Source organism: Corella eumyota, chromosome 4 (genome assembly GCF_963082875.1).
Source record: "Corella eumyota chromosome 4, kaCorEumy4.1, whole genome shotgun sequence".
NCBI classification, from domain to species: Eukaryota; Metazoa; Chordata; class Ascidiacea; order Phlebobranchia; family Corellidae; genus Corella; species Corella eumyota.
The window spans coordinates 14973658-14992459 of NC_137493.1; the positions used below are offsets into that span (position 1 = coordinate 14973658).

Genomic DNA, 18802 nt, shown 5'->3' on the forward strand with positions numbered 1-18802 from the left:
GCGTATCCTACTCCATTAAGCCTGTTGTTTACATAAAGATTAACAACGCCCTGTTAGCACACCCTTTCTCAAAAACGAATACTCTTCAATAATATCCAAATCATGTCTTGAAAATGTTAATATTGTTTTTATGCCTCTGCTAAAACAAATAAGCTATAAAGCACACACTGGCGATTTATTTACATCGTCGTACGATTTTATTAAAAACAAAAAAAAAATAATCTCAATTTTTTTTAAATATTTAAAAAGAGTAAAACAATAAAATTCGATATAAATTCAAATAGTCAAACCATCCCAATACTTTTAAAGTTTAAAATATAAAACTCCTAATAAGTGCCAAGGTCGATATTAAAAATGTTAAGAATTTTGAAGCTAATTAAACTTTAAGTTAATCACCTAAAATTTAAACCAAGAAAAGAAATTCAAAAACCGAACGCTGTTTAAAATGGTCCTTATTTTGAAGACTTTTTTCACCTTTTTTTATCTTATCCACATTTTAATACAGATTGTAACTAAAAAAATTAGAAAAAACAAAGTTTTTAAATTATCTGCTTTCAAAAGCTTGATACCGAGACATTGCTTCCGGATAGTCACCATATAGGGGATTTCCCGTCGTGGTGACGGGGTATTGTCCGTTAGGGGGGGCAATGGAGTAAGGGGAAGGCCTTCCGTGGTAACTCGGGTAACCCCCGTACCCCGCTGGGGGGTGATACTTGTAACCTTGGTGATGATGAGTTCTGACGTCATTAAACGGTGACGTCATAGGAGGAGGCACCCCGTGCGGATAATGGAATTGCGGAGGAAAGGAAGCGTGATCGAGTCCTGTTAACCTTGTCGGGACTTCCTCGTGGTGCGTGACGTCACTGGATAATCCCCTGTTACCAGGGGCAACCTCATCCGGAAGATATGAGGTTGATGTTGGGTGGTCGGAGATATTTGGCGACTCTCGATTACCTTTCTCGTGTGATTTCGATTCAGTTTCTACATATTTAGTTTAGGTTAGGAATTAACTTTTATATTTGGGCGATTTTGATTAGTTATGTAGTTAAGTTTTATGTTTTAAAGTACCAAAGACCATAGTTCTTTATTAATGCATGTAATTGTTATGTTAAGCGGTTGGCACTTTGATAAATAAATCAAGCAACAAGTGTGATCACTTGATGTCGGTATCAAGTAAATTCCCAGCTTTAAGTCGCAAAAGTACCATATTAGTCTGGAAGTGTGGTGTACCGGTCATGGCGTCGGGTTCGAGCCGCACCTATGCCACCCTATTCGCCCTTAAACATAAAGTTTACTGGTAGCTCAAACACGCCCCAATAGCACACCCTTACCCAATAAAAATATTTTAAAAAAACTTATCCCCTTAAGAGAATAATTCGTTAAAAAAAGTACAAAAATATAGTATAAAATTATAGTAAATATAGTATATTTTAGAAAAATATCTGATTTTTTAAAACGTTTAAAAAACTTGGTTGTTTACCTTTTTCGTTGTTCTCATTATTTTGCAGAACTCGATGATGCTTTACAGCAACTCCCATAAGTTGTAAAGAACTTGGTCGGTGGTGACTTCGTTGCTTTTGGTTCTGAGAATACCCAAACATCTCCATTGTACTAAAGTTATAAGTTTTAAAAAGAACTATGACATAATAAGTTACCAATGGTGTAAGACTTTACAATATAACTGAATTATACAAATAAGCGTTAATTTAAATAAAAAATTAGTACATTTTTATGCAATATTAAATAAACGTCATTTATAAAAAAAAACCTAACTTTAATTCTATTTATTCTTTGTTTAATGCCTAATTTAACTTTCTTAAAAATTATATTTCAAACATTTTGGGTAAAATAATCACAATTCCTAGTCTATGTAGCTACTAGTTCATTTTATTAAATTAAATATTGAGTTTTAAATAAATAAAGTTTACCATTCTTCAGGATCACAGTCTCTAAATCCTTTTGCAAATGGATTACTTTGAATTTTCAACTGCGTTATCTGTAAAAGGTTATATTATATTATAATTGTTTTATATATTATTAAGACTGTATTTTTGATTAATGACAGAGTCATAAGTTGAAAATTTTATTCCAAATAAAGTTTGATCCTAAATAAAAAGCAAAAGCACTAATATTTGACAAAAACTTTAAAAATGAAATACTTGTTCCAATTTGATATAAAATTTTTAATAAAAAATTAAGTATAAAAGAAATATCTATTCGGTTTGTAATATCAAATAAAAAAAACTATCATTTACATCGTTTAAAAAATGAAATTAAATTTATTTTTCAACACGTCGAAACGTTAACGCGAATTTTAACTAATAAGGAGTTAATTTTAATCTAAAACGAAATGTGTTAACACGTTGCTATTATATTGTTGTCACCAGAATTATTTCATTAACTTGTCACTTCGCACAATTGCTATCTTGTAATTTTAAATTAAAAAGGAGTTGGAAAAAAATTTGACATCGTAAATTATATCGAATGAGAATCGGTTTGAACAATAATAAAAAGAAAAATAAATGTTTCTAATTCGTTTATAGAAAAATTGCAAAGGAATGTTTCTTATGACATTAAAAATATTTTATTATTACTTAAAATATATTTAAAAGTAGTTTATAATAAAATAAAATTTTGTTTATGTTATGATAGACAATATTTTTTGTGCCAATATTAAGTTTTTAAAATGGCGGATAAAATTTTTAACAAAACTTTAAGTTTTGCAAAACCAATTAAATTTTTGATTTTAGAAATTTTCTATAAATTTTAGTACAAAAAGTAACATAAATTAAAGTTCTAAAAATATTTAATAATTAAATTGACTATATTTTATTTAAAAACAACAAAGTTTTAACTATGTTATTTACGCATAATTTTATAAGCAGAGAACGTTATTTTTTCTTTTTATAAATATAAAAATGATAATCCTAAATTTCAAAACATGAATTCGTAAAACTAACAATACAACTTATTGTAATCGGTCCTTACTATCCCTTCAATCAAAATTCAGAACAAGTACATTCCCTATGCCTTATCATAACATTACCTATCGTTAGAAAGACGCGGTTCTATCGTATACACCTGTACGATAACTTAACCCTTTTAAAGCGACGGGCGCTTTTTGTTTGAAGTAATCGATGGTGGGTTTAACTAGTCAGGTTTATTGAGATAAATATAAATGCCACACGCGTTTAAACTTGAAAAAAAAATACTGAAAAATTTAAGATGTTTTTAATCAAGAATTTTGTTTTAAATTTTGCTAATTTTTACGAAATAAAAAAAGTATTTTTCGAAATTTTTGAAAATAAAATTTGCAATTTAAAAACAAAATTAAAAATATTCTTACGTCAGACCGATGGTTAGTCACGTGACCAAATGCAGTTTGCATGCTAACACCTCGAAAAATACTAAAAGTAATTATTCATATTCGAATCAAAAAAAAACCTTCGAAAAATTGTTTTAAAAGCTTAGTTGGACTTCCTATCGAACTATTATTAGAAATTAACAATAATAATATTTTCTAATAGCGCACGTGCTCAGGTGTGAATATGGTGCAAAAGGTATCTAAGTTTCCTTCCACGGGTTACTTAGTTTAAAAGAACGGCGCGCTTCCAAAAAGTAACAAAGACCAAAGCCTTGTGTCAATAAACAAGATAAACGGCGTCATCTTCGCACCTTGGTTCTGTTTGGAAAACGTGTTTTTCTTTCCTTTCGAAACTCGAAAAATGATCGCGCCATCACTTTATCAGTCTAAGGTTTTCGACCATGCGGAACGTCGTTTTATATATGATTTCTATAGATATTCATAAGCACGTTTAAAATTTAATACGGTATGTGGGCGCGTGACATAGAATAAATATGACATAGCGATTTCTTGCCGCATGATAAAATGCAATTAGGTACATTGATTTGGAAAAGTTCTTTCACCGTGACGAAACAAATTATTTGTAAATTTAAATTGTTTTAAAACTAGCGAAAAGAATAAGTTTATTAGTTTTTAATATGTTTTTATAAATTTATAATTCATATACTTATCTTTAAAAAAAAATAATTTTTTGTAAAGTTTTATAATCATTTAATTTATATTTAAAAAGAGTGAATTTTTGAAAAATATATTTTGTAAAAAAATACTAAAAAAATAGCAGGTTTTATTTTAACAAACGTATAAATTACCCTGTGATTCTGGTACGCAGTAACCGCGGTAAACTTGGTTTCTTCAAAGACAAAAGTTTTATAATTTTCCTCTGCTCTCTGAACACTATCTTTACCATTATCAACCAACACGATATGAAATCTTGGCTGAAAACGATGCATCGAGTTTAAAATAATCTAAAAAAAAAAAATAAATTAATAAAACACATTTTTTTAAAAATATTTTAAAACTTTTTGTTAAATATATATATAATGTTATATAATTTTTTTTTACATAAATATTTATTTTTTCTGTTGTGTAGTTTTTTTTAATGTAAGTAATTTTTAATATCATATGGCATGCGTTAAACTACTGTTTCTAATAAAACGCCAAAACAGGTAAATTTGCAACAACTGAGCTTAATTTTTAAAACAAACAAACCACGTGTAATAATATAAATTAACCAAAAATTTTATATCAAAACATAACACAAATACAATGCTCTTATTTTTTAATGTTGTAGGCGCCACTGTTGGCCAGGTGTGATAAGTAAAACGTGCTAACAACAAAATGGCGAAGTTTAAACCGCGAAGTATCGAATTACTGCCAAGGTGGCAGGGATTAAAATAACTTAAAACATCTGTGGGATTTCTTTGCTAATTACAAAAAGGGGTTCTCATAAAAATGATTGATTTCAAGAAAATAAATTTACCATATTTTATCTTGCAAAAATATTTATATGCATATAGTTTTAATATTAAAAAAAATTATTTTAAATTTTTTTTTTTTAAATGTTAAAATTTATTTTGTTTCATATGCCTAGGTTTTTTTTGTAATTTTTTTTATTTAAAATACTATTTAAACTTGGTTTTATAAATAAAATTTTGTTAGGCCCCATATGAAAAGTTTTCTTACTTTTTTCCCATTAATACCGATTATTTAAATGCTGCTAATTACATGACAAGGATATTTTAAAATAAGGTCAAAAGCAAAAAAGGTAAACTAGTTTATAGCTATTTTATAAATTTAAATTTAAATTATTTTAGTGATGACTTTTGTTTAAAATTTAATAACTAAAAAGTCTAAATAACTTACATGTCCATTATCGTCCAATAAATTGTTCGTAAGTTTAAGTTTATCAAAAGAAACAATTTGTTTCATCCAATGAACTCCTTTAGCTGGAGAATCCGGATGAACGTGGATGCGTGGAGGCATTGAGGCATCCGCTTTACCCGCTACTGACCAACTTGAACTATGAAAAATATTTAATAAAAATCTTTAAAAAAAATTTTTTAAATAAAAAAATGTAATTTAAAACAATTTAGATGACATAAACACTTTTTGTTTAATTTAATCAGTCAATAAATATAAATGCTTGATTTTTACATTTTAAAAGCACTATTGATGATTTCTAAGTTGTGTTTTGCTACTAGTTTACTATTTCAAAACAATGGGTATCAATGTTGGCAACTTAAAAAAGTCATTTTTTCGACAAATTACGTTTTTTGTATCACAAATATACCAAACTGACAACAATGTTAAATTTGTAAATTTACAAACAATTTTTAAATAACAATAAATTAAATTCTTATAAAATTAAATGGTTTTAATCATATGTATAAATAGTACTCACGTATGAAAAGCATATCTATATCTTTTATCGTCGACCGGTGCAAAATCCATCATTAAAATATATTCACACTCCAAAGACAAACCAAAAACTTTTACTTGAAAGGTTGGAAACATTCTCCTAAAAAAAAAATAATAATCATAAGTGAGAAAATAGCTTGAAATAATAATTAAAAATCTGATACCTGAAATGCATTTTTAATCCGAACCTTAATAGTACAAATTTTTCAATGGCTTGTTAAAATTTGTATACTTTGTGTATACTTTTTATTTAAATGAAACTTAAAAATCAATTTAAATATTAAGATAATAAGAAATACTTTTAAATACACTTTCATAAATTTTAATTTATTATATAACCCAATATGTAAAGATATAAAACTTGAAACAACAATAATTTATTCTTGAAATAAATCTTTATTTGACAAATAATGTTGATTTTAAACGCCTATTGTAAATTTATTATTCTTTTAGTTATAGATTGGTGTTGGTTTTAATATTTACTTAAATAACCGCCATTTTTATAAGATTTTACATTTTAAAAAGAAAGTTATTATATATAAAAGTAATCAAAAATTTGCTGCATAGCAAAATTATATTAATTAATGTATTTTATACGTTTTTATATTGTAAATGTATGTTTATACAAAAAAAAAAAAAATTTAAATATTATAAAAGCACCCATATAAAAGCTTTTATAAAACATTTTGTAAAAAAGTGTCTTTCTAAAATACATTTCATGGTCAAAAACTTCATTTCGCTAAAGACATTGCACAAAATCTTGAACTAAACTTTGAAGTGGTATCACCTTGATCTGACCCTCACTGACCACATACCTAATTAATCAGACTCGTGACGTCATTGGTTTACGTCGGAAGTCGACTATTACGTCAGTGTTACGTTTCAAGTTAAACAAGTGTCCGACGACAATCCATTGTCATTATTAAGAGTTAAGAATTAGGCTGAAATTTAACCTTAATTTACCAGGTTTTGTGCCCTTTGAAATTAGAGTAAAATAAGTTTGTTATCTTTAGGTTTAATATTGCAATTATTTGATTTATTTTATAAAAAAAATCATAAATTAAAACTAACGTTGTTAGGATCTGTAATAATTTTAGCCGCTATTAAATTTTAAATATCATTTTTTTTTGATTTTGTTGTTACAAATATTAAAAAATTAAATTTAAATCAGGCTTTTAACGAGGCTAAAATTTTTTATTTAGTGAAAAATGCATTGTGTTTAATTTTGAAACATTTTCTCTCTTCAAAAAAAAATTATTTGTTAAAATATTTATGTTAACTTTTAAAACTTTACACTTCTTTTGTATTAAAAATGTATACAAGTCCTACAAGAATATAAAACATAAAAAATAAGTAGTTTGTAGTTGTTTTATTTGATATAATAAAATAAATACAAAATCTTTACAAGATTCGTTCTCAGCGATTTTTGAGTCTAACCATACTTTGAATTAAATCACAATTAATCCGTTTTGGGTTCTTATCACGTCATAGAACACTTTGTTTAAACCACGCCCACATTCCATTAAACAACTGATTACAACCAATCAACGGCGTCAAATTTTTTTTTCATAAAATTTATTTTTTTGATATCAAAAATTTTTTTTTAGAATTCACATAATTTAAAGAAAAAAATTACTTTATTTTTTAGGCTTTTTTAGAAATTTTATTTACAAATTAAATATGGTTATGGGAAATTTTAAACAAGGTTTGGAAAGGCTGGCGATTTTGGTTTCGCGCCAATGTGTTTTGATAAACTCTAATTTATCTGATTTAAAAAACAGATATTGAAGGAATTTTACAGGCAGAACACTGACGTTTTTGCACGCGATATTTAAAAAAAGTTTGTGAAATTTGCATTCCTATAACGTATTAGTGATATTTTAATACAGCTCTAACCAAACTTATTTGTAAAATAAGGATGCTAATACGAATTTATTAATCAGCGCTAACTTCGGTCGAGCCCAAAACCAATTGATGAGTTAATTATCTGGCAATATGCATAAAAATATTCAAAACCGACAAAGAAAACTATAAAACTGAGTTAGGTTTAAATGTTGTTTAGGTCGGTAAGTCAAACTTTTCACATTGTGGGTAAATTTAAATCAAACAAAATTATTATTCATGTAATCATTTACAAAAAGTACTATTTTTAATTTAAACAAAATTTTTACCGTTTTTTACACAATTTCTAATTTGCCAAAACTCAATAATTTTTGCCAAGTAAAACGGCAACAGTATCAACTGGGTTCAAGTTTGATTGACAGGTCAAACTGACCGAAGAAAACTTTAATCAAGTGGTCAGTCTGTGCCACAGACAAGTAAGGTTTAACTTACAACATAAAGTTATATTTGATGAATTGCATGGATAGAAAACTTAGATAATTTTGAAACATCCTAGATTAAAATCGTGGTATTTTTGAACAAAAAAATAAAGTCTTAATTATTAACGTTTGTAAAGTTTCAAAAAATCAAAAAATTGTTTAAAATAATGTATTTATAATTGAGGCAAAAAGAGAAAAGAAATTAAACTAAAAACCTAACTTTATTTAATTAATATTTAAGAATAGTTGTATTTAAATGCAGTTTACTTTTAAATTTATTGTTAAAAATTTTATTTATTTTTTTCTAATTTACCACGCGACTTAGTTTTCCTAACATAGATCATTTAGGTACACAAACTTATTTCATTTGATCAGCGCGTTTTTTTAACATTTAAGTATTTGGACAGGTATGTAGGCATCGTATTGTGATGAATCGTTCACAAAAGTTTTTTTTTGTGATTTTAGATTTTGATCCCCACAAGCTTCTTATGTCAACAGAATTAACAACAAATTACACAAAGATTTGTCAAATTTAAATTCCGAATTTAATTTAGGGACTAAATTTAATTTAGGGACTAAACAATAGTTTGTATACAAACGTTTTCTTTAATGCAAATTTAAATTATATCAAAGCTTGTTACTTGACAAAAATTATCACAAAATTGATTTAAAATTTACGATAATTTAACTCATGTAAAATTAGAATAAAATATTGTTGTTATATCCGAGTTAAATTAAAAAATTGTATTTTTAAAAATTAATTTTAAGGGGCAACGCATGAACATACCAAAACTGTGTTTAAATTATTAGTTTAAAAATTAAAACACCCTTTTAATTAGTTTTAATTTAAGAATATTGCTGGTAAAACTTATTTCCTTTATAACTTCTACCAATTTAAAATTAAACTTTTAATTTTTAACTTCAGTAATATGAAATTTTACCTTCCCGCCTTTGTTACAATCATCTCCGTTCCAAGTTCGTTAAACTCTTCCCACAGGCTCTTCATCTCAAGTTTAGCTTTAACGTTTGCAACCTTGTCGTTCTTCCTGCACGGATGTTGCTCTTGGTGATAACCTGACGTCACTGATGATGTCATTGGCGAGTTATCAGTAGTGGACAGGGGTGAGACAATGTCGTTCTGTTGGTGGGTCATCTCTTTGACCGCTGTTTCAAATTTTAAAAGTTCCCCCGACCCGTTCTCGTAAGGGGGCGGGGATGTATATTGTTGTATTGGCGTAATAGGGTTAGAAAAGTCTTGGGTTGACCCTTCTATAGGGTAATTTACCGGTCTGGGCGTTGTTAAAACATTGTAAGAGCATTGCTCGCTTGTTTGATGTAGTTTTTCGAAGTCTTGTTGATATCTCAACGGTGAAACTTTGTTGTTGTTTTCGTTGTAGTAATTTTCATAACTCGGGTAGTTTTGATACCTTTGCTTGTTGCTTCCAAGTTGTGTTAGGCTGACTTGCTTCGAATTTGCCTCGTTTTGAATGTTCTGATTATCGCTAGCTTCGATAACTCGATGCGATAACATCGGGGGAAAATAGGGATGGCCGACGGCGATCCGAGTACACATTTGCCGGCCGATGTTATTAAAATTTCCCGAGGTAAAGAATTACGATTCGATCGCCGAGTCAAGAAGTTTTCAAAACCATTTTAAGCTATAAATTTTCTATAACAAAAAAATAATAAAATATTGCCAATAAGTAGATATTATTAAAGATAAAATTATATTGTATTTTATTTTAAGATTTAAACAATAATTTTCTGAGTGTTATAACATTTTTAATTTACTAAAAAACAAAATTTATTCTGTTTGAACAAGATTTAAAAGGCAAAAAGAAATTTGATACATAAAATATATTAGCCGTAACGTCGTAATTTTACCAAAAAAAAAATAAAATTTACTTGATAATATTATTTAAATTTAAATTTTAACAATCTGTATTAAAAAATTAAACAAAATTAAAATGTTTAAATGAAATTATTGAAAAAAAATAAATGTAAACAAAAAATGACTTGGCCAACAAAAATGCAATAGACTAAGTAGTCAACTATTGCATGCAGTTTATAGCATTTCACTTAAAATTCACGGCACAAAAACAACACTTTGCCTAGTTCGATTAACAAATTAAAATGGTTCCAAACCACGTTGCGCATTTCGGCCAAATTATGAAAGTTTTTCTTGCGAAAATGACTGCTCTAACTTAACCATGACCGTTTAGATAACTACTCCTTGAATATCAATAGCTTGGGCATACGCTTCATGGCAAAGATAAGAACTTGAAAAAGAAATCGTTTCGAAAAAACAATTATTCTGCTTTGATGACGATACGATCTGAGTGTGATAATACCCTACCTAAAACACCATTTTTAATTAAAATGGTGCATTTTTTGTTGAAATAAACGCGCTTTTGTATTACATAATATCTTAGAGTTAAATTTTAAATATATTTCTAAAGAAATGTAGTATAAATTTTAGAATAATATTCGATTATTCACAAACGATTTAATAGAGAAATACATTTATTACAGTTTAAGACTTGATATTAAAGTTGTAACACAATAACTTTAAAATTAAACACCTTTTAAAAAAATTATGGGCAACAAATTTTAAAAGAGAGTGTTTTTAATGTTAAATTTAGAAATCAGAACCATACTTTTGATACACTTTTAACATTACCTAATTTTAAATAAAAAGACCAATTAGAAACCAATATAAAACAGTTTATAGAATTTCTACAGTTTATAGAACAGTTTATAGAATTTTTTTTAAAAATACATGAGCTTTTAAAGCGCAAAATTAGAAACTCCTGAGAACTTTTTTATGTTACTATGTCCATTTTAATATATATATTTTTATAGTTAAACTATTTAAACACTTTGCTAAAAGCAATAGTATAACCATTGCAACAACATACTTAATAAACGTTTGGTAACGAATGTAAAATATTTGTAGCTAAAGTTTTACATTTCAAGATACAAAATAACTTCGTCTTAAATTTTATAAAATAATTTGTAACGCTGTAAAGCGTTATATAATTTCTTTTAAACATATTTTCACTTATGACATAAGTATAAATAAAACTAATAAAGTTAAACAGCTTTTACAGTTACCAACAATTAATTTTAATATACTACAACAAAATATTAATAAAAATGCACTGTTACACGACTATCTAAGATAGGTATATGCAAAATAAAATTTAAGGTTTTTTTAACTATAAACATTTAACAAAACAAACAGCAACAATCTGTTTTATTTTTTTAAGTAAAGCGTTATACTGCTACATTAGTACATCAAAACTTTAAATTGTTTAATCAACAAAAATAAATATTTCATTAAAATACAAAACATAACCTGTTTCAGAGTATCTGGTATTTTTTTAAAATAACACAATACAAAAATCTCCATTTAAGAATTCTTTTCAACAATAACATTTTTGTGTAGAAAAGTAAATATAAGAAATACAAAAACTAAAATAATAACCTTTATCACATTTTTAAAAGTTTAGTATGTAAAACAGATGTTTGTCTATAAACGCTTCTTAACACATTAAATATATTTAAAACACATTAAAAGCATAAAACTTTTAACTTTTTCTGACGCCATTTTGTTCTATTTACAACACCTGTCTCCAACGAAGCTTATACTGTATTAAAACAGGGACCGACATTAGTCTAGCGCGAACCATACACTCTTCACAAACACATTTACGTGACCCAAAGACTTTTTTTGTTTCAGATTTTTTTCCAGTCACGGCAAATAGCGTTTTAAAATTGCCATGGTAAGGCTACCCCCGACTTCAAACGATTTCCTTTTGACTAAAGTGCATCTCGTATTTACTTGCGCGTTTTTATCTATTTTAGTCGCAAATTTTTGTATCGTTTTTTTTGGCAGATTATAAAAATACCATTAGATTGCTATAATATTAGTTAAACACAATTGCAAATTTTTATATGAACTACAATCTTATTTTCAAATATAAGATATTACCGTTAAGATATTCCTTATAAAATAAAACAATATTATAAATGCATTTTAACACTTTTTCAATCTTGCTTTCTGTCATAACTTAACCCAAACTTAAACCATCTTATTAATGATTAAAAAGATTAGCTTTAATAACTGCAAATAAATTAAAATTAAAAATAACAACAAAAAAGAAGTTGTAAGACGAACCCCGTATTGCCAGCACTTAAATCTTACACAAACAAAAACTTTTTTGATGAATCATTTTAAAAATATGGCGGAATCTTCCTTCTGCTTTAAAAAAAAGGCGCAAAACAAAAATTAACCAAAGTTAATATTTTGGCATGTGACAACTACATTACAAAAGCACTAATTAAAAATCTACAATTTATAAATCTGTTTTTTAGATATTCCAAATTTACAATTTTTATCTTTAAAACATTGCTTTAAATATTGCCCTTTTTCATATTTTATTATACTTTAAATATAATATGGCGGTTAATGTTAATATATAAAACGCACCTACGGTTTATGTTAGCAAAAATTAACACAGACACTAACAAATCTCTTAACAATGTTACAACAAAACAACATCGTAAGCTTATCAGTTAAGGAATTTGATTGCGCGAAAAAATCTAACTGTTTTACATATCATGTGAACACGCATGTTTAATGTTAAAATAGTTTCTTATTATTATTTCCTTTGGCGAAACTGGGTCAAAATTAAAAGTCCTAAATTCCTGTAAACATCCCTTGAATTTCGTAGTTTCGATATCTACTTTTTTGTGATTTCCGTTCTATATTTTAACGTAAATAAAATAATTTTTACTTGACTACTTGTTTTAAATGAACTTACGATCTGAAAGTTTTAATAAATGGCCGAACTTTAAAAAGATTTATTTAAAATATTAGATATAAATTATTAGTTTAATTAAAATAATAAATGTCAAAAATTAAATTAAAAACTTTGAAAATCTAACAAAAACAAAAACGGAATAAAACAACATACCAACATTTTTTACAATCGATGACGTCACTAAAACATGACGTCACTCGAATTGCGCATATATCCTATTTTTTAAAATCTTATTAATGCGAGAAGGATGAGAATTAGGTTAAAAACATGGAAAAAACTTCTCTTTTTTTTCTGCGGTAAAAACTAATACAAACAAGAGTATCTGAATGCACCTGTTAATTTTGCAAGAGCGTGAAACTTCGATTGCTTTTACGGGTTGTCTGCGTTTACCAATCAGCGCGCTATACGCATAAGGGCCGGTTTAAAATATAAAACAAGAGGGAAATTTTTTTTTTTTTTTAATTTAATTTTAAAATTATGCTAAAACTGTTACAATAATTAAAATCGAGAATGCTTTTTAATCATTTTAATTTTAGTTTTGAATAATTTTTTTATAGTTTACAACGCATTCGAAACCTCTTTTAATTTATTAAAAATAGCAATCAATCCAAAATACTATTTCTTTATATCTAATTATTTTAGGAATTACTTAAAACCTTCTGCATTTTCGGACAAAAATATTAAAAAAATTGTCCTCTTATTTTTTTCCACGTTCAACCCCTTTTTTAGTACGAAACTAAATCTAGATTCTCGATCAAAGAAAGTGGGCAAGTGTCGAACGTCTATCCATCTTTCGTCATAAAAGATGTGATCGATTAAACAAAAATTCGTTTTAAACAACAAAAAATAAAAAAACAAAAATATCACAAATTTTACATCGTTGTTATTAAGAAAAAAAACTGAAAAAATAAAATTGCTGTTATTTAACTTCCTAAATTAAGACATTTTCCTTATATTTTATTCAATATTTCATTTTTGTTTACATTAAGTCGCTAATGATCGCACTAATTTACTGCTAACTTAGCAGCAACAATTAAAAATGAACATATTTATAAATAAATTCAACTAAGTAATTTGCTATTTTTAGTAAGATGATTTCAAAAACATCTAAAAATAATTAAAGTCAATCAACGCTAAAACTCTTTAAATCTATCATTATCCAAATTTTAACCACAATTTCAAATCGAATCTATTTTTACGACAACAAAAACGTCCTTTTAATAGGATACATTCAGTATTAAGTTATTGGTTTGGCAAGGCTATACATTTCCCTTAAGTAATAGGATATTAAAACTATTATTAATATATAGTCGGTTGTTAAAACAAATAGACATGTAAAGATATTAAAAGTACTTAATCTTAACAACGAAATTGATTTTCAAGTCTGCTGGGAGTAAGAATAAAACGTATTAACATGCTATAGAATTACTGATTTCAAATAGATCTAAAACCGTTATGGGCAATCGGTATTGCTATTTGACGGACAGCTCACCCATTACCAGTAAGAATAACAACATCATTTAAACTGATTGACTGTTGATAGAGTAGCGTTCCTTTGGGACAGAAATTTAAAATAAAGCGGCTAATTTTTTACCTTAAAGTATTTAAAGAAAAATTTGCCTTTTGAATTAGGAGTTGTGCTTTTTTTGCGAATAATTTGGATTTGCAAAGAATGTCGGTACAGGTGTTTCTTAACTCATTCACAACTATCAGTTTAAAATTTCTTTTCAATTTGTTTTCAATTCAAAACAACCGAACATTTTTTTGTATAAAGTTTATGAAAATATATACCCCTCAATGAAAACAAAACTTTTTTTGTTGTATATATCTTTAACCTCGATGTGAGCAGGTCGAATGTGCGACCTTAACATAGAGTAATATTTGTTTACCCTACCCAGTCTCGAGTTGCCTGTTGCAGTTTGGGATATTATAGAGATTAAATTGCCCGGTAATTATGCTGCTGATTAAGGGCTGGCTTAGCAGGAGTTTGTACTGTTTATAACGCCTTACTCAAGCGCTACAGCATGAGAGCAGTGGGGATTGAACCCACGACCTCATGGTGGTGTAGCAAGTGTTCCTACCACTACACCATGCTGTCTTTTACATATTTAACACACTTGTTAAACGTATTAAAATTCAATTTACTAAAACGTAATTTACAAATTAAAAGAACCGGAAATATTCATCAATTTAAATACTCGATAGCTTATAAATCATATAAAATTACCTTGGGTTTAATAAGCGGTACAGTCCACTACGATTTATACAAAATAAATCCATTGCTGTTGTTTTCTTAGTTCACAAAGTTGTTCAAACGACATATAAAATAATTTAAATTGTAAGTTTTCGTATAAAGAGAGAAACCGAAGACGCAAAGTGCCCTAATTAGGCACAGCGCCCTAGTGAAGAAAACGTTTTTTGCTTGAAGTACGTGGCGTAGAGTGCTGAAAAGAGTTTACTGGTCGAAATTTGATTTCAGCCAAGAGCAGTTTTATAAAACTATTTTTAAAGCTATCTACAAAAAAATTAAATATTTATTTGAAATTAAAAAAATTACTTTCCACTGTTAATTGGAAGTAAGCTACAGTAAGTAACAAAATAAAAAAAATTGTGCAAAAATGTTTCGACTAATTTATTTAAAAAAACGTATATGTAAAATGATACACCAATTATTTGATACGTTAGAGTATATGCTGTACAAAAAATACAATCATCGGATATTTAACCGTCTGGTTAAAATATAACAGTGGTATAATGTAAAGACATTAGCATTTTATTACTTTATTTAGCTGCGACTATAGTTAAGAGAATATGACAGAAAAATTATTACAGAATCGGATATATTTAGTACTATTTTTAACTGGATCGGTCACGTTTTTGCTACCATATTACAACAATTCAATAGGTGATTATAGCAATGTCAGGTCAAATAGAAAAACCCAGAATAACCTTTATTCAGAGAATTTTACAACGTCATCTTTACTAAGCAAATCTTGCAAACCTTCAAGGCATATTGTATTTGTTAAAACCCACAAAACTGGTAGCTCAACTATGTTAAAGTTGCTAAGAAAATATATAGAGAAAAACAATTTAACAGAGGTAATTATTTAACATGAACGAAATGGAAAAATCGTATAAAAAATGTAATTATAGCAAGCATTTTTTTGTATATATCTTTATCCTCGATGTGGGAAAGTCGAATGCGCGACTTAAACATAGAGTAACATCAGTTACTCCAACCCAGTCTCGAGTTGACTGTGGCAGTTTGGGATATTATAGATTATAGTTGCCCGGTAATTATACTACTGATTAAGTGCTGGCTCAGCAGGAGTTCATACCGTTTATAGCGCCTTACTCATTTAAATTAAAGCTATTTCTATCTTGGTTAAAAACAAAATACAATTAACATGTAAAATTAAATTCTTTAAATATTTTTTAGGAACCTTTAATTAACGAATTGCATTTTTTGGGCGGCTACCCAGGTCGATTCGATTTTCGTTTTTTAAGCAAAAATTTTACAAAATCAACAAGTTTATTAAAAAAATCTGACAACCATATAAACAACTTGGTTAATCACTTTCGTTACACATCATCCATCAAAAAATTTATGCCTAAAGATACAAGGCAAGTATAAAATATAGTTGTTTTTTAATAAATTATCCTTTGTCCCACAAGCAAATAACACTATACTGATAAAAACCTGTCTACATATATTGGTTTGGTCATTTAACATTGACCTTTACTGCCTTAAAGCTGTAAGCCAACATTTAAAATGTTATATGTACCAAGTAATTTACTGCACTATGTAACCAATAAATAGGTTTAAATTAATATTAATACCATTAACCAGTAGAATAGTTGACTATTTTTTTCTTAGATACTTTTCGGTTATAAGAAACCCCTGGAATCAGTTTGTGTCGACATTTTATTTCTTTTTTCAACCCCAAAAGTGCATGGGGTTCATGACAAGCTGCAATTTTTATCCGTTTTTTAATTTATCGAACGGAGAACCAATGTCATTGTTAGACTACCTGCACAGAGTTGAATACTTGGACAAATCTGTGCCTTGGTACTTCAGGTTAAGATTTTAAAAAAGATAACTTAAATATAATATTTATCATCACCGTCAGCGTGGTGTAGTGATAAGAACACTTGCTACACCACCATGTGGTCGTGGGTTCAATACCCACTGCTCTCATGCTGTAGCGCCCTTGAGTAAGGCGTTATAAACGGTACAAACTTCTGCTGAGCCAACACTTAATCAGCAGCATAATTACCGGGCAATTATAATCTATAATATTCCAAACTGCCACAGGCAACTCGAGACTGGGTCGGGGTAACAAATGTTACTCTATGTTTAGGTCGCGCATTCGACCTTCCCACATCAAGGATGAAAATATTAACAAAAAAAAATAATCACCAAAGTAATTATAAAAAACCTTGGATAAGTTTGCAAATAATAACTCCTTATATAAATACTATTTTATAATTTGTTGGACTACATTGTTAATTTTTAATAGAGGCAAGAATAACCAAGCACACGATTTAGGGTTGGATCCGTTTCTAGAAAATGACACCATTATTAAAAATGAATTGAATCGTTTGTCAAATGAATTAGATCTCGTACTTATAACAGAATATTTTGACGAATCGTTTATACTTTTAAAGGTAGTGGTATAAAAATGTAATTCACATAAGTCTTAAAAAAATGAAATCAGTAGGAATTGAACTCAAAGCCTCATTTGCAATACAATATCTTCTTTGTTTCAATTTAAAAACAAGCAACCATTTTTGCACAAAAAATATAGATTATTTAAAACCAATAACTAAAAAGTTATTTATGTGACCTGTTATTTAGGATTTACTTTGTATGGAATGGGAAGATATCGTATATGAGCATAAAAGAGCAAATTCGATCTACCACAAAAATTATACCTTGGCAAAAAATGACCACAAATTATTTAAAAAAATATACAAATTGGTAACCCAAAATCAATATTTTTAAGCATTTTTGTACTGTTTTTTGTAAAAAATATTTATTAATTATAATTTACTTTTTTTTTCTTTTTTTTTAGTATATATCTTTATCCTCGATGTAGGAAAGTCGAATGCGCGACTTAAACATAGAGTAACATCAGTTACTCCCAGCCTCGAGTTGCCTGTGGCAGTTTGGGATATTATAGAGACTAAAATTGCCCGGTAATTATGCTTGCTCAGCAGGAGTTCATACCATTTATAGCACCTTACTCAAGGGCGCTACAGCATAAGGGCAGTGGAGATTGAACCCATGACCTCATGTGTGGTGTAGCAAGTGTTATTACTAAAAAAAAAGTAGTATTACTAAAAAAATAACTTTTTTTATTATGAGGATATCGCTTTGTACTCACATTTCAATAAAACTCTATGGAAAAAAGTTGACGCGTACGGTAGAAAAAAAATGGATCATGACGTTGCAATTTTAAGAAAATTATTATCGAAACAAAAAACCCCCCAAAAAAAAACCCAAAATAAATTATACGGACCAGAAGATCCCATTGTGCTAAATAAAAAAGAAAAAGAATGTTACAATAAAGCACAAATTAACTTTGATATCGACTCTCAAAGAACAATACTGTTAAAGAAGATACTGAATCATAGCAAAACATTGCCTAAATCAAACGCCGAAGAGCTTGTCCAATATATGTTAGATAATTCTGGAGGATGCCCAGCTTAATTCAAAAGTTAATAACACAAAGTTTCAGTATCATTTAAATATAATTTTTAGTTATACATTTACTATGATTAATTCTATTCTTTTTTTCTCATCTAATATTGCCCAGAAGCCTTTACCATTTTACCTTGTTTCAGCAAATATTGTAAAAAACAATATTTTA

General features: G+C 27.8%; 2 protein-coding genes across 3 annotated transcripts; one reads left to right on the forward strand and one right to left on the reverse strand.

Annotated features, from left to right (window-relative positions):
- Positions 1-336: 336 nt before the first annotated feature.
- On the reverse strand, positions 337-9746 carry LOC145750278 (uncharacterized). 2 transcript variants are annotated; one of them, XM_082566270.1, is made up of 7 exons: positions 9045-9746; positions 5766-5882; positions 5228-5378; positions 4174-4329; positions 1929-1996; positions 1481-1611; positions 337-981 (listed from the first exon to the last, which is right to left on the reverse strand). In XM_082566270.1, the coding sequence occupies exons 1-7, from the start codon at positions 9674-9676 to the stop codon at positions 545-547; spliced, it is 1692 nt and encodes a 563-aa protein (XP_082422396.1). In that variant the 5' UTR covers positions 9677-9746; the 3' UTR covers positions 337-544. The 2 variants fall into 2 exon arrangements, with proteins under 2 accessions (XP_082422396.1, XP_082422395.1); XM_082566269.1 differs by having other exon boundaries at positions 5228-5384.
- Positions 9747-15740: 5994 nt separating this feature from the next.
- Positions 15741-18642, forward strand: LOC145750930 (galactosylceramide sulfotransferase-like). Its single transcript, XM_082567000.1, has 6 exons — positions 15741-16028; positions 16369-16388; positions 16807-17007; positions 17450-17597; positions 17788-17910; positions 18298-18642. The coding sequence occupies exons 1-6, from the start codon at positions 15741-15743 to the stop codon at positions 18640-18642; spliced, it is 1125 nt and encodes a 374-aa protein (XP_082423126.1).
- The last annotated feature ends 160 nt before the right edge of the window (positions 18643-18802 follow it).

Coding starts and splice junctions, on each gene's coding strand:
- LOC145750278 (XM_082566269.1), bottom strand. CDS start 9,676: ATGTGTACTCGGATCGCCGTCGGCCATCCCTATTTTCCCCCGATGTTA. Junction 5,385..5,765: donor TATAGATATGCTTTTCATAC/GTGAGTACTATT, acceptor TATTTTTCATAG/TTCAAGTTGGTCAGTAGCGG. Junction 4,330..5,227: donor TATTGGACGATAATGGACAT/GTAAGTTATTTA, acceptor TTTTTTTTTTAG/ATTATTTTAAACTCGATGCA.
- LOC145750930 (XM_082567000.1), top strand. CDS start 15,741: ATGACAGAAAAATTATTACAGAATCGGATATATTTAGTACTATTTTTA. Junction 17,008..17,449: donor TCTGTGCCTTGGTACTTCAG/GTTAAGATTTTA, acceptor AATTTTTAATAG/AGGCAAGAATAACCAAGCAC. Junction 17,598..17,787: donor AATCGTTTATACTTTTAAAG/GTAGTGGTATAA, acceptor CCTGTTATTTAG/GATTTACTTTGTATGGAATG.